This window comes from Poromitra crassiceps, assembly GCF_964638095.1.
Source record: "Poromitra crassiceps genome assembly, chromosome: 15".
Classification (NCBI taxonomy): Eukaryota; Metazoa; Chordata; class Actinopteri; order Beryciformes; family Melamphaidae; genus Poromitra; species Poromitra crassiceps.
Genome location: NC_139634.1, coordinates 37,085,121 through 37,109,969, shown reverse-complemented (window position 1 = coordinate 37,109,969; position 24,849 = coordinate 37,085,121). Strand labels below are relative to the sequence as shown.

The window sequence follows — 24,849 nt, the reverse complement described above, 5'->3', positions numbered from 1 at the left end:
AGCCCTCAGTCTGCTCCAGTGCTGCCAGCAGCGGAAGACTGTGGTTATACTAGGCAGCTCCCAGGTGGGAATGTCTAGTTCCAAACAAAACGCATTGATTGATTCATTTGATTATTGCACATTGGATGAGTGAACATTGGGCTTTTTTTTTTTACTCTTATTTTTTTTGTGATCAAATTTTTATTCACTTTTGTCAAATGAAGATCGTAACGGTGGTACCATAAATAGTACAAGGAGTCATATGCATACAAACGGCAATTGACGGGCTATATTCATATCACCATTGCCTTGCAAAGACAAAATTAAAAATAAATGTTAGTGAAAAGAAAAAAAAGAAACATGAGGGAAGCGGACAAACAAAACAATTATTATATCTTATTACATCACGATGATATTCTCTTGAGAATTCTATAAGGTGACAGAAGAATGGAGGAGAAGTTGAGTAGGTGGAGGAGGAGGACAGGCTTATGAGTTGCCCTGGTGTCCTCCTCCTCTTCCAGAGCAGATAATCCAGTCTGTCGGCAGGATTTCTCCAAAGATAATTGGATCCTGTCTTGTCCAGTGAGCTCTGTGCCAGAGTCCTGCACTGTCTTGGTTCTCCCTGGTTGATCCCTCCCTTTGGCACAGAGATAGATTAATCAACTCATTCAAGTGTTCTGCACTCATAATGTCACTGGGAACCTTGTTCATTACTGGACATTAAAGAAATTAACTCTCCTCTAAAACACATGAACATTGTACAAATATGCCTTGCATTGCTGGGACCGCTTACCGGTAGTTGTTTGGTGAAGTCCTTCTTGGTGGATATCTGGCCAATCGTTGATGAGATCCAGATCTTTCCTGCCGCCACAATGGAGTTTTGATATCAGAAAATGTTTCAGTGATCTAAACGTCAGTGGTTAACATCAGGTTTTGGTGTCTGGAGCAGCCATTTTGCACCAAGAGATGTTCAATAGTCACACAGGGAGAAAGCCATCGTAGAAGAGGACAGACCTTTGGTTTCTCGGGCACCTAGCTAGTTGGCTAGCTACAGTAGTTCGCCCCCCCAACTTTTATTGAGAGTTCACACACCTTCTCTGGGGGTTATCGAAAGAATGGAATGCATTTACGATCGCATCTTGATTGATGAGATCTCATCTCACAGTGGAAGAAGATCTACAGGATGGACTCTTTCTTTAAATGCCCTCAGATGCTGAGCTAAGAGATGAGTTTAAAGCCCTAGGTAGGTATCCTCCCGAGTTGAGACGGACACGGGACAGCTGCGGACACCACGGACGCGTCGCAGTTCTGTTTCTACTCGTTTCTGGAGCCGTGGGAGGACGTGTAGAGAGAGTGAGGGAGAGGGTGGGAGAGAGAAGCAAACACATTTGTGCAGATCTCAAAAGCAGGTAAACCACTGTGGGATTAGTGAGAATGTTGGATCCACAAAGTCTTACTAGAGCTTTAGAGTGGGTCAGAGTTTAATAGGGAGAAAGAGAGAGAAAATATGTGGAAGGAAATGAACGAATGATGAATGCTAAAGATGGAGAGCAGGAGAATGAAGGCAAATGTATGTTTATACTATACGGTGTGAGGCCGATTGGCTAATGGTTACTATGTTACAGTACATTAATAGAGTCCAGCGCGCTTCAGCCAGGTTTGGAATAAAAAGGGTTCTGGTGCTCAACAGTGGAGGACAATATGCATAAAATAATATTTTACCTGGGCACTTCACACAGACTACCCGAAGTAAAGACACCGGAGCACTCTTTTCCGTCTGCACGTTTTAATAGAAGGGGCTGACTGACGTTTCGACAGACAAGTCTGTCTTCCTCAGAGTCAAGCAGAACACTGAAAAATGGGAGGTTTATATACCCTCCTCCACAGTGATGTCATAGGTTACTATGTTAGTTGGTTACTAGGGAAGTATTTCTATTCACACAAACGGACAGCCGATTCTGTGCTCTCTCCACGACCGCCGCGCTGCTGCTACTGTACCATATTTACCATGGAATGCCGTGTCTGGTGAACACCAGACACATTTGCCTTTAGAAAGAGCTAATGTAAGAAAGAGAGCGAGAGAGAGGATGACTGTGTCTCTTTACCCATCCATCGCTTCATCTATCCATTTCTATCCTCACAGCAGCATTAGCCAAAGGGCCAGGCTCCCTGCTGCTGCCTCACATGAGCTGGCTCACCACTAAGTGCATCCTTTCATCATGTCTCTCTCTCCCTCTCTCTCCCTCTCTCTCTCCCTCTCTCTCTCTCTCTCCCTCTCTCTCTCTCTCTGAGCACTGAGGGAGTCCAAACCACTGAGAGCTGCTCTTCATTGGCTTTGATATTTTCTTGTCTTCTTGTATGTGTCCCCCTTTTCTCCTTCGCTGTCTTTTGTTCTTAACTCCGCCCTTTCTTTTGTTTTCTTTCACTTTGTTGCTTTGTTCACTCTTTCTGTCTCTCTCTCTCTCTCTCACACAGGTGGTGACACCTCCTCCTCCACTACAGGCAGTGCCTCTCCAGTGCCCAACAGCTATGACTCTCTAGAAGGGGGCAGCTATCCAGGTACAAGCATACTGTCCATATTAACACTATCATACTGTACACACATGTCATCATGTTACAAAATTGCACATCAGGGTACATTGTAATATGATCATGAGATTTGACATGTTATTAATTTAGCTGACGCTTTTATCCAGACTAGCGACTTACAATGAGTGCCACAGCAGAGGATGCTGCCATGCATAGATTGGCAGCATTGCAAGCAACCAATAGAAAAGAGTGCAATGAGAAACACCACTCTGATAATTTCCTGTGACCCGATAACTCTAGATAACACTAGTTAAGAAACTATTGTGATCTAGCATTTCTGGGCTCATTTTGTTGTTTGGTGTATTTGTTCTTATTCTTGTGGATAACTGACCAAATGTAGATGGATGTGAAGTCAGTTCCAGATATGTCCAAAAATAAAATAAAAATACATAAATCAGCTAATCTAAAACATCAAGAGTGACCGAATGATAGATTACTATAGGGGTCATTGGCTGTCATCATAAACATGCTGCAATCTTCAAACTAGTTAGCTAGCTATATTTACATGCCACCCCCCCCCCCCCCCCACACACACACACACACACACACGCACACACACACACGCACACACACACACACACACACACACACACACACACACAATTGATTGAATGTAACAAGTTCCAGCCCCTTCTCTCTGAAGATTGTTTGAAGGCATAGTTGGGAAATGTAGGAAATGACTACAAAGTAGAAGTAGACGAAGCAGGTTTAGGGAAGGTAAGTACACCCAAAAAAGAAAAATGACAACGCATTACAAAGACAAACGCACTGAACATCACAGGTTGATGAGATCTGACGGGGTAAGAGTACCCCAGGATGGATTTCTTTTCCTTTTAGGCATTCAGACCTATATTCTACTTCAAGATGAAAGCATATTAGAAGAACAAGGAGGAATAAATGAGATCAGGAGTCTGAAGAGATGAGCGCAGGCCCAAAATGTCTCTTCTTTTTGCACTCTCCTCCTAATCCTATTGAGCCCACTCGTGTTTTCCATATTGAATATCAGATGACAAAACGGCTGCTCTCTTGTCTTCTCACCCAGACTCCATGCCTCCCTCCTCCACCGACATGACCAGCCAGGCCCCGCCCTACAGTAGCTATGGTTACCCCAGTATGCAGCCGGCCTATCAGCAGGGCCCGGTCGCCCCCGCCGACTCCGCCCCCTCCCAGGGACCGTACGGCCAGTCCGGCTACCAGCAGTACTCTCAGGTGAGGCCCCTCCTCCGCTCCTATGAAGCCATTCCTGAGCAGCATAATGTGATTCATTCCTGAGCAGCATAATGTGATTCATTCCTGAGCAGCATAATGTGATTCATTCCTGAGCAGCATAATGTGCTTCATTCTCTTCTTGATTATCTTCATTTGCAAGCAGAACACGTTTGGTTGTCTCACCACCTTTTCTTTGGTGGAGAGGGGGATGATGGCATTTGCACACTGGATCCATCTAAAAATCTTCAAATTGGCTTAATGCTGTTCCCTTCCTCACTGTTTCCTCTGTGTTGTCCCAAGGTCACTAGTCAGGAGCGAAAGGGATGTCATTCGTTCGGGTTATCGTCTTGTGGAATAATATGATCTCTACACATAGCCTCTTTTTGTTGTGGCTGTATCCACCTTATTTCTAGCTGCCATGATGCCTTACCTGAAATATGGGTGCATCTTCCGGTGTAATCCTCCCAGTCCCGGGCCCCCTCCCCCCCCCCGTTACGTCGCTGACGCGGACACGACATACTGTAGCCCGTCTGTAAATGTAGATGTTTCAAACTTTCAAAGCTGCAGACAGAAAGGGAGCAAATCACGTCCAGCTTGGCCAAACATCTTGCCGATCAATATCCCGAGTTGTTCAAAGAGCAAGAGGTTAGCGGATGTGATAGATAATATTCTTACATTCCCTCGAATAAGTCGTCAAACGAGTGTTATTTATTTGTGACAAGCAACTTTTTTTTTCAGCGTCGGAGTTTGATGAGGAAATGCGCTGAGTACGAGCGCCACAGACCCTCTGCCAACAAGTAACGTAAATGACCAGGTGCAACAATCAGTCACGTTCTAGACTGGACCTCGCACCCATAATCATTTTACAGTGGGGGATTCAAAAATAAGGTGGATAGAGCACACCGCAGGAATGAGTCCGGGAAGTATTACTTCCGGGTTCGTAAGAGGAAAAGTGAAGGGGGTTTTAGAATGGGGATTTCACAATTCATAAAATAAGGTCTGTGCTTAGCAAAGGTTTATGGGAACATGAATTTGGGTTCTGCAGGATAATCTTCACAAATATGAATGACTTTTATGACTTTTGGAATGTAAATGCATGCAACACTTTATGTTTCAGAAGCTGTCTCTTTCACTCAGTGCTTCCTCTAGGATTTCATGTAGCACTGGTGCTTGAGTTTTAGTGCAGGATATTTTTTGAGGACTTTATCATCGTGAAAACGTTAATTTGAAAGAAACATTTACAAGGCCACTTCTTTATATTGCAGAGGGGAGATTTGACTACCCCCAAGATCTCTTCTAGCCTCTTTTGAAATTGTTGCTAGCAGCTGCTCTGCTGTGTTCTACTGTGTCCGATGCAAGCGTCAAAGCTCAACAATTGCTGAGACTCAATTCTCAATATATCTCATGCATGTGTTCATCCTCAATAGTGTTTTGTGGTCATGAGAAATCAAACTGTTTTCTCTCTGCAGCCGTTCCCCAACCTGTCCCAGCTGTCTGCGGCCCTGGGGGGGCTGAGCGGCGTGCCCGAGCTGGAGATGGAGGCCCTGAGGCCGGTCAACCTGCTGCAGGAGAGGAACCTGCTGCCTCCCCGGGCCCTGGTGGCCCCCGAACCCAACCTCAGCTCAGACCTCAAGAAGGCCAACTGCAGCCCAGAGTAAGTAGACGCTTTGGGTCATTTCGGTGCTGAGGTACTGTATAGGACTATAAATTAACTTTCACCAGCAATCGCCATTTTCTTCAACTACTGTATTTCACCTCCAAATGATTAACCTGCCAAGTGGATCAAATAATGATCCCCATTGGGAAGTTGGGTTGCTGCAGCAGCAAGAGTAAAGAATACTGCATGAAAAATGATAGGATTATAAATAAGTGATATGAACCATAGCACACCTGACAATTCCAACATGCCGAGAACATATGAAGTAGAGGATTGCATGAATAAAGTAAGAAAGAAAAACATGAATTGCAGCATTATGAGGGTGTGAAGAATAACAGCCGAACATACTGGGATGTTTTTTTTTATAGAAATTGTATACAATATACAAATACACCAAAAATGCAATATATGCAATATGAAGTAAGTAAAATAGACAATAGTAGACAACTACAATCCCTTACTCTCTGTGTTACGGTTTGGTGTCTGGCTCTATCAAACTCTGGTTTAGGGGTAGCAAATGGCACCAATGACCCCGTAACATTCAAAGAACAAGGCTGTCAATAGAAAGAAACAAAGGGGGTTAGCTCACCTGGCTAGCTGACGTGCTCTGGCCCAGGTGTTGCATTGGCCTCCCTCGGACAGCTCAGGCAGGTCGAGTGGATATCATCCGGTTTCGATACACTGTCCCTTTCATATAGACGCTTAACACAACTTAAAGATGAAACTCACAAAACATACATACATAGAAATGAAAAGGGTTGGCGCACAAGCCGCTGTCCATTCCCTCTTCTGTCTGGACATACATTAAGAGAGAGAACGCTGCTGCCAGGCACATTTTATACGTGCCTGTGACATCACTTCCTGAGCTATGACAGCCAAAATAGGAAAGAAGTATGAAAGACCGTATGAACAATTAATATTATCATATCTACGAGAAAGGCGACACTCTGTGTCATACACCTAATCAGGGTGTGTTATTTAACACTCTCCCTCCCTCCCTCTCCAGCACGTTCCGGTGCACCCTGAGCAGCATCCCTCAGACCCAGGCTCTGTGTTATTTAACACTCTCGCCCCCTCCCTCCCTCTCCAGCACGTTCCGGTGCACTCTGAGCAGCATCCCTCAGACCCAGGCTCTGTGTTATTTAACACTCTGGCCCCCTCCCTCCCTCCCTCTCCAGCACGTTCTGGTGCACTCTGAGCAGCATCCCTCAGACCCAGGCTCTGTGTTATTTAACACTCTCTCTCGCCCCCTCCCTCCCTCTCCAGCACGTTCCGGTGCTCTCTGAGCAGCATCCCTCAGACCCAGGCTCTGTCTTATTTAACACTCTCTCTCCCTCCCTCTCCAGCACGTTCCGGTGCACTCTGAGCTAGGGATCGACCGATATCAGTTTTTCAGGGCCGATACGATATCGATTATCGGGTAATCAAAATGACCGATAGCCGATATTTGGAACCGATATACATTTGCAGTAAAAATAAAAATCTTGGTGTCAAAATTTTAAATAACACAACTCGTTGTGGAAATGCATTTTCCTCAGTTTATCCAACTGCAATATTAATTGAAAATATTCACATTAAAGTGTTGATCTGTGTGTGTGTGTGTGTCACAACCTATAACCTGTTCCCATTTCCATGTGTATGCTCACTCTAGTGGAGACTTGGGAACATCAACTGTGGAGACAAGGGTGTATTCACACCTCTAGGTCGTTTGGCTTTGGTTGGATTCAGGGGCTTAATTTATACAATTGTTGCATTTGTGCCTTGGTTCGTTTGTGTTCACACAGCCACAAATCAAACCGGTAAATACAGTAAGAAAGCAACACATCTGACTACAGTGTGTAGGCTCCAATAAAACAGGACAGGTTGCTGATATGGGATGGGATTCATGGCTTCTGTTCAGATATGAAAGACAACATGTTTCCAACCATATAAAGTTAGTCAGACTTTTCTAGTAGAACAATGTAGCCTACTATATCTTATACTGAAGTAGAACCATACTGTAACTGTAGTAGCCTAGGCTACATTACAGGTTCATTTGAACAAAACATTAATTAGAGCAGCTTATGGAATTTATAAATGTCCTTTGTAGCAGTGTAGAGACTAAATATCTGCAAATGACATCTCAAAGACAGGATGCTGTTGAGAAATATTTGAGGCTGTCTTCAATTCTGCTAAAACAGCATTGCAGAGCTTTATGCTGTTGGTATCCTATTTTATGGTTAAGTAGCCTATATTTGCATGCCTACTCATGGCTGCAGACAGTAGTGTCACGAGCAGAGCCGTGATCCCAGTCTCATCTCTCTCTCTCACACAGCTGCAGATGGTTAAGTGACGTTAACGAGCAGGCCACTTTGTGCAAGCCGTGTGCCGTGTGCTCTCTCGTCTCTCTCTCTCTCCCTCTCTTTATCTATCTCTCCCTCTCTCTCTGCCTCGCGCAAATGCGGGACATCGTCTCAATTTGCGGGACGCGTGAAAAGTGTTGAAAATGCGGCGCAGTCCTGCACAAAGCGGGACAGATGGTCACTTATCACTGCAAGAAAGTGCATTCGGCGGATTTCAACTCACGCTTCTATCAAACCTACCATATCTCCACGCTTAATTTGCACTGCATGCCATGCAGCCAGGGAGCGCTTCATACGAATCATCTACTAATAAGAATGATAGATCAGACGATTGTGGTGTTTATGCAATGTCAGCCTAGATAACTATGATGTTTATTCACTTTATTGCAAGCTTGGCAGCCTGCTGCGGACTGCGGACTGTCAGTCAGTCCGCTGCGCTGCACAGACCCACACGGCACGCTGTTGAATGAAGGCACAAGGCAGCTCGGATTTCATCTGAGAAGCCCTCTGATAGGCTAATACTCACCAATCAGATAGCGCTGTGGGCAGGACATTTGCACAGCAGCAACACAGAGCAGCAACACAGAGAAACACACAGGCTGGTTAGAGCTGCATTCTGAGCCAATAGCGCATTTTTTAATTAATTTATTATATCGGCAAACAGCCAATGAAAATGCCGATACAGATAATCGGCAAAATGCTGAATATCGGCCATAATAATCGGCCAAACCGATAATCGGTCGACCCCTACTCTGAGCAGCATCCCTCAGACCCAGGCTCTGTGTTATTTAACACTCTGGCCCCCTCCCTCCCTCCCTCTCCAGCACGTTCTGGTGCACTCTGAGCAGCATCCCTCAGACCCAGGCTCTGTGTTATTTAACACTCTGGCCCCCTCCCTCCCTCCCTCTCCAGCACGTTCTGGTGCACTCTGAGCAGCATCCCTCAGACCCAGGCTCTGTGTTATTTAACACTCTCGCCCCCTCCCTCCCTCTCCAGCACGTTCCGGTGCACTCTGAGCAGCATCCCTCAGACCCAGGCTCTGTGTTATTTAACACACTCTCTCTCTCCCTCCCTTCCTCTCCAGCACGTTCCGGTGCACTCTGAGCAGCATCCCTCAGACCCAGGCTCTGTCTTATTTAACACTCTCTCTCCCTCCCTCTCCAGCACGTTCCGGTGCACTCTGAGCAGCATCCCTCAGACCCAGGCTCTGTGTTATTTAACACTCTGGCCCCCTCCCTCCCTCCCTCCCTCTCCAGCACGTTCCGGTGCACTCTGAGCAGCATCCCTCAGACCCAGGCTCTGTGTTATTTAACACTCTCTCTCACCCCCTCCCTCCCTCTCCAGCACGTTCCGGTGCTCTCTGAGCAGCATCCCTCAGACCCAGGCTCTGTGTTATTTAACACACTCTCTCTCTCCCTCCCTTCCTCTCCAGCACGTTCCGGTGCACTCTGAGCAGCATCCCTCAGACCCAGGCTCTGTCTTATTTAACTCTCTCTCTCCCTCCCTCTCCAGCACGTTCCGGTGCACTCTGAGCAGCATCCCTCAGACCCAGGCTCTGTGTTATTTAACACTCTCTCTCCCTCCCTCCCTCTCCAGCACGTTCCGGTGCACTCTGAGCAGCATCCCTCAGACCCAGGCTCTGCTGAACAAGGCCAGGCTCCCGCTGGGCCTCCTCCTGCACCCCTTCAGAGACCTGCAGGTACTTGCTGACTTCCCAACTTCCCTCTCAAAAGTCCAAAATGGTTGACAGTGAGCGATCATTAAGGATTTATTCTCAGTCTAAGCAGATATTTTGCAAGCAAAGATATAGAAACACTATTATGTTTTAAAGGGGTAGTTCAGAATTTGACATAGGATACTTAAATATGTATTTTAGCCACCTAAAAGAAGGCTCACCTAATCAAATCAATGTCAGTTTAAGTGTACGCTATATTAACATTATTTTCAGCACTTTACCTTGCTGTCAAACAGCTCTTTCCTTTGGCCTTCATCTTCTCAACCGTACAACGTCTGTATTTCACTGCACAACAGCACTTTTCTTATTTTTATTTGACCTTTATTTAACTCATTCAGTGCCAGCCACTTTTGGAGAACGGATGCTCCCAGTGCCAGAGTTTTCAGAGCGTTTTCAGTGATTTCTCGAGGCCCACAGAATATTGTGTGATATTACTATGTAAACACCGAACACGCACAAGAACGAGCTGGCTCTATTGTATCATCAGCAAAAAAAAGTTTATTGATACCATTTTCCGTTCTTTAGTTATGAGCCGGAGAAGATAGGTTGTTTTCAGCGTTTTCAGGCTTTTCAAATTATTAGCTGAGATAATCCGCCTTTTGTGAAATGCAGCATTTCAAGCACATTCACTGAGTCTGAAGATAATATTTTCTGATGTAGTGACGTAGTTGTTGTGTGATGCCCTGCGTGCACCACCCGGCACCACCCCCCTCCCCCCCTCCCCCCGTAAACTCCTCCCCACACTGCACACAGCCTCACGCACCCATTATATTTTCGGAGTGCGTTTGTGTGCTGCTGTCGGCTCTCAGCGCCACAGCAGGGAAGAGCCAACCCGGATTGCTGAATGGTTTGGCGTCAGGGGCTGCTTTCCTGGCTGCTGTAATCGGGTGGGGAAACTATACAGACAGACAGACAGACAGACAGGGACAGAGGGGCTCAGTTGTGAGCGCGGATTGACTCCTGTTCGGAGCCAATGTCAGCTCCCGCGACAGAGCAAATGGCTCTGGGAGCATGTATCGGTTTGTCTTTGATCCACGGCTTTTAGGCTGTTTCTCGGACCTGTCTCTAATCTGGACTGCACCGAGCAAGCACTGTCGCCACCTAATGAGTCCGTAAAATAGGTTATACACCTCCAATAGCTACTATAGTTGTACAGGAGCTGCGGAAGGCTTTGATCGACGTCCCACCGTCAAAAAACGCATTGGACGTCGAAGGACGTCCGTGGCATTCTACGTCACTATTTAATTGGACGTCGAAGGACGTCCATGGCATTCAATGAGTTAACCAGGAATAGCCCAATTGAGATTAAAAATCTCTTTTTCAAGGGGGGTTCTGGTCAAGATAGGGAGCAGCCCCATTCTGTTACAGACACAGTATAAAACAATTTACAAAATGTACAATTTACAACATTACAAATAAGAAATAGGTGTACATTACAACATTTACAAATATGTGACACGGCTGTAGACCCAAACACTGATCTGCGGCGTAATACCTTGTGTGGAATCTGAACTATCCCTTTGAGACAATAACCTGGAGGAGAAACGCACACATACTGGTGTATTGAGTTGATCTTTAAATACAGTGTACATGCCAATGTGTGTCTGATCTTTACCAAACTGAATGTGTCGTAGGCAGTTCCCTGTGATGAGCCACTGGCGCGACAGCAGGACAGGCAGGAAGAGGAGGAGAGTGATGATGAGGTGCAGGAAGATGGATGAGGGGTATTTATAGAAGTGTTAGTTGATGTGATTGTAAGATGGAAGGCTCTGATGGAGAACAGTGACGCACCGACGACGCCATGTTCTCCACGGCCAAGACTGAGGAGGACAGGAGACTGCCACCAGCCTGCTAGATGCTAGTAACATTTAGTCTGTGGCTAGAAACATTTACAGTTTGTGCAGATAATTCAGTGAAAAATCTGTGATGGTCATATGTAGAAACCTAAAAACTTTTCTTCCAACCCTTTTTTGTTGAAGTTGTGTTTTTAATCATGGTTTTTATATAAATGCTCTCTCACCCTAGATTTTGCCAGAAGGATGAGTTGCCTCAAATGCTGTCCTGTTGTTGAATTACTTTACAATTTATATTAGGTTGTCTGTTTACATAAACATACTAGGGTTAAAGCGATATCAGTTTTTGTCGACTTATAGTGATATCTTTTAGACTGTATTCACGGAATTGTGTTGCTAGGGAACAGTTTGGAACCTAGCTTATGTCCTGTCATGCGCCAACTACTTTGGCGTATGACTCCATTGTAAGATGGCGCCCCTCTCGTGGTGAGAGGGGGCCATCTGTATACGCTAGGATAGAGAATATACTGTATATATATATTATATATGATGATCCTCCATATCCTCTGTGGACCACCCTCTGCTGATCCCTTGCAGAGGGTGTGAAGAACGAGCAAGCTGGTACAAGCACCAACTAGAGAAACCCTTGAGACAATACAGTTAACAGAAGTATGAGAGAGGGAAGTAGGTCAAACAAAGGCTCCAGCTGCAAAGATCCGTTGGACCACATTTTTACAGAAACAAAGCCTTCAGTTGTCTGCTGAGGAATGTTTTACAAAGGTCATGGATGTGTGTGTGGGGGGGGGGGGGGGGGGGGGGCGATGAATGATCAACTTGAAAAGAAATGCTAAGCTCACAAGACACATTTAGTAATTTTCCAATACTCCATCTTTGTTTGTCCACTGAGCCGTGTTTGTCCCCTCCTCCTGTAGCAGTTACCGGTGATCACGTCCAACACCATCGTGCGCTGCCGCTCCTGTCGCACCTACATCAACCCGTTTGTCTCCTTCCTGGACCAGCGCAGGTGGAAGTGCAACCTCTGTTACCGGGTCAACGACGGTACGGTCCCGAGTCGCACACCTAGTCTTGGGTCAAATAAGAAAATGTGGTTGGGTTGAGGCCCTAATCGATGAACAGGCCTGACAAATCACAAACCATATGAATTGGCCTCGTTTTGAGACGTTTGTGGTACTATTTTTCTTTATTCTTTTTCCACGATTAAGATAACGATTTTCTTTTCTCTTTTTTCCTGACTATTCTGAAGATTATTTTTTTTGTATTACCGTACTCGAATAATTTAACCCATAATAAATGTCAAAAACTTGTCTCTTTACTATTTCCATATTTTATTCAATTGTCTTCTCTTAAAAAGCAGTCCAACATAAAATCGCTCCCAAGTAAAATTTAGGCCAGAGCTTGTTAAATTCATGCAAAAGGAATATAGTGCAATTTAGCAATCCAACAAAAACATCATTGAAAGTGAAACCGTAAAATTCCAGTCACTTTCAGGAGGAATGCCAAAACATTGTGCAACCTTGAGTTTAGCAGTCCAACATAAAATCATGATACAGTCAAATTAGTGCAATTTGAGTAACACTTAAAGGTCCCATTCCGTGCAAAAGCTGTTTTTACTTGTAAATGCATATATACTGCTGTCAGCCCTCCCTGTAATGAGTGGTCACACGCTCAGAACTGCCACAGTTGGATTTGTCCCTATCCAGCGTCCCCCTGCAGTCTCCTCCAAGCCACACCCCCAAACGCTTTGTTTGCCCAGAGGGGAATTGGGACGTCACTAGCTTCCTCCTGCATACTGCGCGGGTCTCTCTCACACAAGCTACCTGCACCATTTTGTCTATAGCCACAAAATTAACACTTCTAGCTGGAGCGACGCCAACTGTACGTGATCCAGCAACTGCAGAGGTGCATTCGGTAAGTCTAGGCATTTTGAGATGTCCTCTTTAGCGTAGTACCGTTAAGTTAACGATAACTCGCAACCTAGCGTGCTGGTCCACAGACGCTAATCTGATTGGCTGCTGGGAGCCTGGGGCGGGCTCTCCCTCAGCGGCCAATGGGAACTGTTAGTTCTGAATATATTATAGAAACAGGCCATTCTTGGGAAGCGACGAGATGAGGAAGTGAGAACTCCGTCACAACAAACGGGGTTGCTATATTTTCGACAGATTAATCCAGAATCATGTTTTATGGACCAGAGACACACGTTTTTAAGAGGTTACAGCTGCACGAATTGGGACCTTTAAAAAAAATTCTAACAGGAATAACTAAAACTAGTGCATTCTTAAACCTCAATAAGACAGTAAAGCACATACACACAATCTCTCTCTCACTCTCCTTCTCTCTTTCCAATTTGCAGAGCTCACAGAGCAGCACATTGTTGGGTCTCTGTCTAAAATACTCCCACACTTTAGATGATCACGGGGCAAGGATTTTTAGCTGCACCTTGTTCTTCAGGGGAAGCCATGCTTTGACCGGCACAGCCATCTCATTCATTCATTGCGATGCACCGACACACGTTATATGAATCGACATATTTATGTAATCGATTACGTCGGTGAGTCACCCCTGTCCTGCCCTGTCCTCTTCTGTTTCTGTTCCTGTTCCTGTTCGGTCCTTTTTTCCACTTAAAGGAACACTCCGCCCATTTTCAACCAGCTTTGTATCATTAGAACATCAGTAGTATATCAGAAAACTGTAAACTGTTTTGAAGTCTGTCATTTAATTTGACAGTTATTGAGTGTTAAAGTGTGGACCACTGACATCACTGGTCCACACTAACTCAAATTAATAACTCATTAACTCAAATCAACTCTCAATAACTGTCAAACTAGATGAATGATGAATAGTTTGACAGTTATTGAGAGTTGATTTGAGTTAATGAGTTATTAATTTGAGTTAGTGTGGACCAGTGATGTCAGTGGTCCACACTTTAACACTCAATAACTGTCAAATTAAATGACAGACTTCAAAACCCTTTACAGTTTTCTGATATACTACTGATGTTCTAATGATACAAAGTAGGGATGTCAATTTTCGGTTAATTTCACTTTCGATTAACCGACGCTAATAATCGATTAACCTATCGGTTAATTCATAATTTTTTAATATTAAAAAAAAAAAAAAAAAAAAATGTTTTTTTTTTTTTTTTTTTTTTTTTGTCTATTTACTCAATGAACTCATGCCCAAACAAGGCGTGTCTATTTAGATGCTGAAATGTTAATGCTTTTTGTGTTAGAATTTCTAACACAAAAAGCATTAACAAGCATTAACAAAAAGCATCAACATTTCAACACAAATTCTTTTTGTGTTAGAATTTCTAACACAAAAAGCATTAACATTTCAGCATCTAAATAGACACGCCTTGTTTGGGCATGAGCTCATTGAGTAAATAGACAAAAAAAAAAAAAAAAAATTTTTTTTTTTTTTTTTTTTTTTTTTTTTATATTAACTGATAGACCGACAGCAATAACCGAACAACGACGTTAGCGACGGTTAATCGATTAACGGTTAACCGTTGACATCCCTAATACAAAGCTGGTTGAAAATGGGCGGAGTGTTCCTTTAATAGAGTACCACAGGAATGAGTTCCTAAAACCCGGAAGTCAGCACTTCCTGCTTCCCTCGTCTGCAACTCAATGTTTTTTTTTTGTATGGAGATGTTGGTTAGATGCCTGAAATAAGGTCTGTGGTTAACAAAAGTTTATGAAACTGCGATCTTTGTGTTCAGCAAGATATTCTTCACAAATGAAAACCACCTGTATTATTTCTGAAGCATTTTCTGAAAATCGTGATTTTTAAAAATCACATTTACGCTTCAAAAATCACGCTAACTTCCGGATTGGCCTACAGTGCACAAATACGTCCTTCCCGTGGTGCTCTATTCTGCAGACATCATACTCACTCTTTTTTTTTTCCCGCTCTCCTCCAGTTCCAGACGAGTTCATGTACAATCCGGTCACCAGGTCTTACGGCGAGCCGCACAAGAGACCGGAGGTGCAGAACTCCACCGTGGAGTTCATCGCCTCCCAAGACTACATGGTGAGCTGCCTCTCCTCTCTTCTCAGAACTGTGCCTGAATGACCTGCATGATTTAGGCGTCAGTGTGGCATAGTGAGCGGTGTGACCGTCCTTCAGTCGGAGGGCAAATTGAGCGAGAGCAGGACAGGAAGAAAGAGGAGGAGGAGAGTGATGATGAGGTGCAGGAAGATCGATCAGGGTATTTATAGACGGTTTCAACTCAACAAAATAAACATTCTAACACCCCCCCCCCGCCCCCACAGCCAAGACTGAGGAGGACAGGAAACCGGCACCAATATGCTCGAATATGTGCCTATTCTACCAGCAGCTGGCGCTGTTGGCTAGTCAATGTTTGGATTAAATCTAATTTGCTGTGAAATAGTGAGAGAGGCAGGTATATTTTGTGACAACCAGTCACTGTGGCTTGCAGACAAAATAGTTTTCTCCCCTGCCGAGTACTGATCCCAATCATTACCATATGGGGGTGCTGTTCTGTAGCTCTGACTTTGGGAGGTGCCAAGAGAAAATAGATTTGGGCTCTAGTCTGGAGTCAATCAAATAGAGCAGCGCAGGAAAGAGTCCGGAAGTAGCATGTTGGATCTTCAGGGGGAAAGTGAATGGGCTTTTAGAATGGGGATTTCACTTAAATGCATAAAATGTGTGTGCAGCCAGGATACTCTTCACAAACGTGAATCACTTTTATGCGAAACGTAAATGCATTTCTTTAACATGATTTTCTGAACACGCTTCAAAAGTTATAAAAGTGATTCACGTTTGTGAAGATGATCCTGCTGAACACAAATTAGCACTCCCATAAACATGTGTTAACCACAGACCTTATTTTATGCATTTTTAAGTGAAATCCCCATTCACTTTTCCCCTGAAGCTCCAACATCTCCCGAACTTCCGCCTTCCGCCTACAAAAATACGTCATCCCTGTGGTACTACTCTATAGATGGTTTTCACCAGAGCGCAACCCCACAGCACTTCCTTTTTGTCAGCATTCGGCAAACTGCAGAAATATTCACTCGACATCGTTACTTTTGTTTTCGCCGCTCAGCTGTATAGACGGTTTTCACAGAATGGTCAGTCCTGCACTTGAATGTTTTTTTTTCTTTTATGTCCATAGCAAAACACTGCAACAGGAAGTGACCGGGGGTTCAATTTAGAATGTTTTTGTTGTCAAGTTAAAACCGTCTATACTGCAAAGGAATCCACCACTATAAGACATTGGTTCTGGAATTCATTCATTCATTCATTTATTTTGTTTGTCCATCAGAGGGCAGGCTTGTCACATAATTGGGGTATGAATGTGTAACTCAGTTTAAAGAGCGAATCAGCACTAAAATTACATCACGCAGGAAATAGTTGCTGCACTGCTCTCTGTTGCTTGAAACTTTCAAGCATGTTGCACATCTGGCTGCACCCCCAGCTATTTTTTTTGCGTCTGACAGCTGATGCAAAACACCTGCTTTGGCAGCACTGATTTGGGTGTGGCAAGAAGTGAAACATTGTTTCAAGTTTCAAGACAGAGGACCGTGCAACAACAAATCTCAGCCTTATGTCATTTAGTGATGATCCGCTGTTTAAACAAAAAAGAGAAAATAAAAATGTGTGGTTGTAATAAACTAGAAATATGCGTGGACTCCTATAATCAGACATGTGAACGGATCCTCAGTGTTGTCATACTGTACGCACTGTGGCTGTGATATTTCCAAGTCGTCTTGTCTCATAAGCAGTCCCCCTCTGTGTCTTGTGTGTTCAGCTGCGGCCCCCTCAGCCGGCGGCCTACCTGTTTGTGCTCGACGTGTCTCATAACGCCGTGGAGGCGGGCTACCTGAAGTACTTCTGTGACTCACTGCTGGACAACCTGGACAAGTGAGTGCTGTGATCTCACAACACATGGGCCTGGTGGGTTGGTGGTTGGCTAGTCCAGTGATTGACGAGCTTGGCTCATTGATGACACAAACTAAAGTAGTTGTATTTCATTTCAAATTAAATAAACTAACAAAGAAAAGCACAATTTATCAATTATATATATCTTTTTTTCCCCATTTATGTTTAGGTAAATAATATACCAAACATTTGTGGGTTACAGCTTCACAAATGCAAACATTGTATTGCTTTTCTCTGTTTCATATTGTTATAAAATTAATATTTGTTTGTTTTTTTGGCTGCTAGTCAGACGAAGTCAGCGATTTTAAGAATTACTTTAAGGCTCTGGTAACTTGTGAGGGGTGTTTTTTCATTATCTTTGACATTTTATAGATTAATTATAGTCTAAAATCATCTTTAGTTGCAGGCAACGCTAAATTAGATAATAGAATCTAAATGGAAACATAACGCAATGTGGTGGAAAGTTTGACAACAAGATGTAGAAACTTGTTTTTCACCCCTCTTAAACTTGGTTCTAGTATTTATTAATACCCCCCCCCCCAAATCTAGGCCAATAAAAGTTGAAAAATAAACCACAGCTTGTGATCCACTGTCAAAGCAGTTTCTCCACAAGATTTCTCATGGCCTTTTTTCCCTTCTAACCACACTGAACCAGTTTGACTCACAGCTCCGTCATCTGGACAGTGTCAACGCTCAACACCACCACGCTTATGTCAGTGTTGTTATGATTCAGGGGGGAGGTTCACCAGGAAAGTAGCCCGTGTACACACACACACACACACACACGGGTAGAAGAAACGCATACATACTAACACACACTCAGATTCACCAGAGGGGGGGTGTTTTCTGCCTCAGGATACCCGGGGATACGCGCACCAGAGTGGGCTTCGTCACCTTCGACAACACCATCCACTTCTACAACCTCCAGGAGGGCCTGTCCCAGCCACAGATGCTGGTGGTGTCTGACATCGACGGTACGGTCCCCGTTTACTGCACTCACATTTAGAGTTTAGTCAGGGTCAGGGAATGAAATGCTACTTTTGTTTGTTTTGATCAAGCAACAGTAGGTGGCAGCACTGCAGCGTAGAGAAAAGTTTACTCTCTAGACTCAAAGCTCATCAGGAGAAAGCCAGATGTGAAGGTAGTGAAACAGATGAAGAAATACCGTGAGAAAGAGGCAGTTCACATGCAAAACCAGTGATTTATTCACAGAATAGTACAGTAGGGGGAAAAAGGTGTTTTGTTCCATGATGATCCAGATGTGTTTTTTTCTTTCCCCAGACATTTTCATCCCATCTCATGAGAACCTCATGGTGAACCTGCAGGAAAGCAAAGAGGTACCGTTTTTCTTCTTCTATGCCAGTGGTTCTCAAAGTGGTGTCTGGGGATGCCCAGGGGTCCTTGAGGGGGTCCCAGGGGGTCCCCAGCAGAAAGGGGAATCGTTTATTTTCACTGTAATTCCATCCATAAGTAAATACAATGACAGAATGTATGACTATTTTGGTCATGGGTTTCATACACTTCCTGCAATCATGTAACAAATCCTATCAGATGGGGGACCCTGGGACAAAATCTTATCAAATGTGGTCTGTTTTTCGCGGTCCTTAACTTGAAAAAGTTTGAGAACCACTGTTCTATGCCGTCGGTGTGGCTGTAAATGTGAGAATAGTTTGTTGTGTTTTGAAACTTTTGATGTATGTCTTCAAATTGTCTTTTGCTGTCTGATGCCTCTGCTTATTCTCCTTTTCTCTTTCTGTTTGACTCCTTCCTTCATGTCCACTATCCTTCTCACACACACACCCCCCCCCCCCCCTCGTCCTCCAGCTGGTGAAGGACCTGCTGACCTCTCTGCCGACCATGTTCAGCCACAGCAGGGAGACGCACAGCGCTCTGGGCCCGGCACTGCAGGCCGCCTTCAAGCTGATGTCTCCCACCGGCGGGCGCGTCTCCGTGTTCCAGACCCAGCTGCCCACGCTGGGCGCCGGCCTGCTGCAGTCCAGGGAAGACCCCAACCAGCGCTCCAGCACCAAGGTACGAGAGCGTCGTGTCTCCGTCGGTGGTGCTCCGCGAGCACTCTGATGTTTCTGCACTGCACTTCCCCCGAGATCACCTGTCATTCAAACAGTGTGCGTGGGTGGAGCTTAGGTTTTCTGTAGATAAAGTTTGAGTTTCTGTAGGTGGCGCTCTTCTCGTCGTCTGTTCAGCCACGGTGGCTATCCCTGCTCTTGCTAAATAAATACCCAAGTTCTTCTTCTTTTGTTTATATAGAGCAGCGATCCCCAAAGTCCGGACTCCGGTCCGCATCCGGACCCAGACGCCGTCCTATCCGGACCCAGCCCTATAACCTATAAATCACTATTGAGAATTGTTACATTTCACCAAGCTTTTCTTTTTTAACCGGCACGTGCTTTTCTACCCTTTACGGTACTGGTTTAATCTGCCAGGAAGCGCATAGACCAATGCATGCGCTGTAAATCATCACACGTGTTGCTACTCAGCCAATCAAATATCCGATTCGATTCTGCCTGTTCCGTTCCAGTCGGTTCCAGTGCTGCATGCGAGGCGTGATTTCTAACCCCACATAGGATAAGCAATAACCACGCCCTGTGGCGCCTGGATTGGCTTATCCTATGTGGGGTTAGAAATCACGCGCATGCGAGAGATTGTCAGTGACACGGAGATATGAGAGAGATATAAGTCAATTCACATGGCGTGCTCAAAAGAAACGAGTAGACCGCAAAAACAAAGATTTCGTTTTAATCCGGAGCAGGCAGACTCTTAGATGTTCATTCATTGTTCTCACGGGCAGTTCAAAACCAGGCAGTATGTCTCATGTGAAGTGCGATGCGATCCTAACCTGTCTGTGAAAGCGCCACACGAGCAAACACACTCAAATCCAGACTGAGGGCACACTCACACTGCCCAACGGCATGTGACGTTTGTATTGCGAACGATCGACAGACAGACAGACAGACAGACAGACAGACAGACAGACAGACAGACAGACAGACAGGCAGATAGATAGATAGATAGATAGAGACAGACACTGAGACAGATAGATAGATAGATAGATAGATAGATAGATAGAGAGATAGATAGATAGAGAGATAGATAGAGAGATAGATAGATAGATAGGGAGCTCACTTCTCTCAAGAGAAAAGGTGGAGTTAAGGGAAGAAAAGAAGATTTTCTTTCTCAAATTAAAACACTTTTAAGATGCGCATTTTCCCAAAGCACTCTGTTGTATCTTATTTTTAAATGCAGCCATTATTTTACTTGAAATGAGAAAATAACATGTATTTATTATTAGTGTAGGCTAGTTATTTATAATTAATCCAGTTAAATATGAAATCAAAATAAACATTGTTGATGTTTATTTTGATTTAACAGTCAGTCGTTGACTACATACAGACATTGTACCATTAGGCTACTGCAATTGAAGTAGCCTAAGTTCAATGGCACTGAATCATAACGCAAGCTACTGTACGTTACAATGTTCCGGACCTTCGCTTGAGGACATTTTCTCTAACTGGACCTCTATGAATTTTAATTGAGTGCCCCTGATATAGAGTACCGCTGGGATGACATATTTTTGTAGGCTTAACCATAAGTCCCTGCACTTCCTCGTTTCTAGTGTAAAACAAAAATGCATTTTACGCTTCGAAAATCATAAAAGTGGTCCTCATTAGGGATGGGGCCGATCCAATATCGGTATCGGGTGCCGATATTGGCACTAATTCACGGATCGGATCGGAATCTGGATTCTTTTCTTTTTTTTTCTTTTTTCTTTTTTCAATTCCAGCGCCCATGTATAATAGTATCCTTCTTTGCCTTGTATATTTTCTTAATTTTGTCTGCTTTTTGCAAGGTATATTTTAAGAAAAATCTTTAATTGGCCAAATCTTTGCCTATACTGTATATTCAATATCCAGTATCCAAATTCAGGAATCGGATCGGAAGTGGAAAAAATGTGGATCGGTGCATCCCTAGTCCTCATTTTTGCAGATGATCTTGCTGAACACAAAAGTTGCCATTTCATAAACTTTTGAGAACCACCTTATTTCAAGCATTTAACCTAAATCCTCATACAAAAATGCCCAAAAATTACTTTTACACATAGGAATCAGAAGTGCTACCATCCATCCAGGTCTTCCAGACTCATTCCTGCCATACTTTTAATACTTTGAATTCATTGAACATCAGTTGCTGTAAGAACATCAGAGTTAGTGTTAGAGAGAGAAATGTATTGGAAGTGGACAATAATAATGTCTTGATACTTTATGGAAAATCTCTTTAAAACTGGAAGAAATTGTCTTTTGTCTGTAGGTTAATACACTGAAATAAGGCAAAAACTTTAATCTTTTTCTTTTCTTTTTTACTTTTTATAAAATGTTGAGCAAGTAAATAAATCTTGCTAATGTAGTCTTGAACTGGGCAATGGAATTAGTGACAGCATAGCATATGACAGATGCATCATGAGAATGACATAAGGAAGGGAGGTACGGTGGTGCAGTGGTAAGCACTATCGCCTCACAGCTCGAAGGTCGTGGGTTCGATTCCCACCTGGGCCGATGTGAACACTGAAGGAATGCGTGCCCGTCCGCATGTCCTCGAGTGCCCACCACCCGGGTGGGGGTCGGCAAAATGGCCTTTCTGTGTGGAGTTTGCATGTTCTCCCCGTGCCTCCCGGGGGTCTCCTTCATATAGGAACCCCCTTCACAAAAACATGCAACATCCTGGTTGCTTATATGGTTCCTCCTCTGATCGTTAAGGGCGCCTGTTCAGAGGGAGGGGAACTGGTTGGAATAGCGTGAACCTCCCACGTGCTATGTCCTACCGGTGAAGCTTCCTCGGGCAGGTGAAAAGAAGCGGCTGACTTGACTGCCCATGTCTCGGAGGATGCATGGAATCAGTCTCGGCTCTCCCCAGATCGGCAGAGGATGGAGTAGCAACCAGGATTGAGTAATTCAAATGAGCACTAAACGGGGGATAAAAATGGGATAAAAAATCGGGGAAAAAAAACATTTAAAAAAAAAAAAAAAAAAGAGAATGACATAAGGATTTATTCTTTATTGTTTTCTTGGCCTTTTCAGTACTGTGTTTTATTATTGTGCTTGCAGATAGGCAAGCACAATCTTAGAATCTCTCATACTTATTCTTCTTTTTATTTTTCTTCTATCCAAAAGTTTGCTTCACCATTTCTCCTACAGTTTTCACACTACACAGACATGGGAGACATCAAAACGTGCGGCTCATTGAGGAATCGTGTGCATTTGGATTGCTAAGGGTTTCGTTCGCCGGTTTTCGCGATATTGGCGTTAACGTACAATTTTTTTCCCCATTCACTTGAATGGGGTTTCGAAATCGTTGGCATTAAATTAGCTCTAGCTCAGACACCGTATGACCTGCTATTACCAAACTTTGTAGGTAGGTTTACAGAGTCACCTTTTACTCTGTGCGGGAAAATTCCACTATTTGACCAGAAGGTGGCGCTATAACAGCCGTCCTTACGTTTTGGTCCATAACTTTTGAACCGTAAGGGCTACATTCAAAATTCTTTTTTCCCTGGATTCCTTGGGTCATTCCGCATCTGCTGATATAGGCCCCGCCCATTTCCGTCTAACTAGATTTTCCGCCATTTTGAATTTTGTCCAAAAGCGTTTTTTCGCTATTTCTCCTTCAAATTTTGCCCGATCTTCACCAAACCACATCACAGAGCGTGTGTGGACTGTCCCGCACAAAACTTATTTTGCGTATTTTTGAAATTCCGCACCGTTGCGATATAATCGACTTCCAAAGTTCTGTGGGTGGGGCCTATTTCACAAAGATCGTCCGATGCGAACCAAACTTGGTCCAGGTGTGGACAGATGTACTCTGAGCCTATAGCACAAATATTTTGTCATTTCGCCTCTAGGGGGCGCTATAGCAGCATTCAGAACCTGTCCCTTCTAAATTGTTTTATTTTGAAGGGCGGCAGGAAGTGCTGATTCATTGGAATTATGGCCAGCCTTCCTTCTTGTATGACACTTGACACTTCTGAGCTGATTTCACAAAAGAAAATGTCATTTGGCCTGTAGGGGGCGGGGGTGGGTGGGGCCTACTTCACAAAAACCGCCATAACTCTGGACCACATTGTCCGATCCGAACCAAACTTGGTCCAGGTATGCACATATGTACTCTGAGCTGATAAAAATAAAATGGTGTCATTTCGCCTATAGGGGGCGCTATAGCAGCATTCAGTAGCTGTATCTCACAAACTGTAAGAGCGACTGTTCCCAAATTGGGTACATAGGTTCATAGAGTACTCTTCTAATCTGGCCTAAAAAATTATACCAATTGACCTCACGGTGGCGCTATAGCTGCCATCTTTACGTTTTGGTTTGTAAGTTTGGAACCATAGCTTCTACGATCAAAATTCTTTCTGCCCTGGTTTCCTTGGCTTCTCCCGCTTGTACTCACAAAGGCCCGCCCATTTCCCGCCCACAACTACTTAGTACACCCTAGCAACGATCTACGAATGCCCTATACCGATGAGCCGAAAACACCATAGCATCCAGTTAATACACCCTTGCAACGGCCTAAACACGTCCTAGCTACACATTGCCGATTGGGGCTGTATTGATACTGGATGGGAGGGCGGGGTCTAAGCCAGGGGCGGTGCAAGGGGGGCGGGGCGTCACGGGGGAGCAAGCACAATCAAATTTGCTTCAGCAAATTTAGCCCGTTCTAGTTACATTTATATTCCTGCCACGACTCAGTTTGCCTACTAGACACAACATGACCTCACATTGAAGCATTGGCACAGAATAGTCCATAGTTTTCATTCCCTGAATGTGATTTATTGATGCTTGATGATTTCTCACAAGGCATCATCTGCATTCTATTTTTGATCTGAAGAGATTCCCAAGATGTTACAGGAATGGTTTCCACATAATCAACAACAAAAGAAGTAAGAACAGATGTATCTGTCTGTCTCTGGAGTGTAACGGGGAAGAGCCAAAGAGATTTTCTGCTCTTTGCTGCTGAGGATTTTGAGGGGGGAAAACAGTATATCATCATCATCATCATCATCATCAGTATATAAATGGGAGCTAGGGCTCTGTCTGTTTCTCTGCCCCAGTGTGATGTCATAAATCCCACTGTGACATCATCAGTGATGTCATAAATCCCACTGATATCATCAGTGAAGTCATAAATCCCAGTGATGTCATAAATCTCACTGTGACATCATCAGTGATGTCATGAATCCCACTTGTGACATCATCAGGGATGTCATAAATCCCTCATAAATCCCACTGATGAAATCCCACAGTGACATCATCAGTGATGTCATAAATCTGACGACATCAGTGATGCTGATCTCATTGGCCACACAACAGCCGAGATGCGGGCAAGGCCGGCTTGGCGAGCTGCAGGACGGGCGAGCCCACGTATATTACAATGCACATTATGTTTAGCATGGGATGTAACCCCTAACTCCAATCTAGATGGATAGCACTACAGGTGAAAGGAAAAATATATATTTAGGGTGAGCTATCCCTTTAAACTATAGAACCACAGAAGAAAAAGGTGATTTCTTGCTGGTGTCTGCTGTATTTTTATATAACGTACGTGTGT

General features: G+C 44.2%; 1 protein-coding gene across 3 annotated transcripts in view; it reads left to right on the top strand.

Moving 5' to 3' along the window:
- sec24b (SEC24 homolog B, COPII coat complex component) overlaps nt 1-24,849 on the top strand; it is a 46,567-nt gene that overhangs the window by 7,732 nt on the left and 13,986 nt on the right. For 2 of the 3 annotated variants that reach the window (XM_083651305.1, XM_083651303.1), the window contains 11 exons: nt 2,455-2,538; nt 3,611-3,777; nt 5,247-5,431; nt 9,373-9,475; nt 11,146-11,214; nt 12,237-12,363; nt 15,248-15,357; nt 17,102-17,214; nt 18,088-18,206; nt 18,514-18,569; nt 19,057-19,263. In XM_083651305.1, coding sequence (XP_083507431.1) covers nt 2,455-2,538; nt 3,611-3,777; nt 5,247-5,431; nt 9,373-9,475; nt 11,146-11,214; nt 12,237-12,363; nt 15,248-15,357; nt 17,102-17,214; nt 18,088-18,206; nt 18,514-18,569; nt 19,057-19,263 — 1,340 coding nt within the window. The remainder of the gene's footprint in view (nt 1-2,454; nt 2,539-3,610; nt 3,778-5,246; nt 5,432-9,372; nt 9,476-11,145; nt 11,215-12,236; nt 12,364-15,247; nt 15,358-17,101; nt 17,215-18,087; nt 18,207-18,513; nt 18,570-19,056; nt 19,264-24,849) is intronic. The other variant, XM_083651304.1, reaches the window with a different exon arrangement.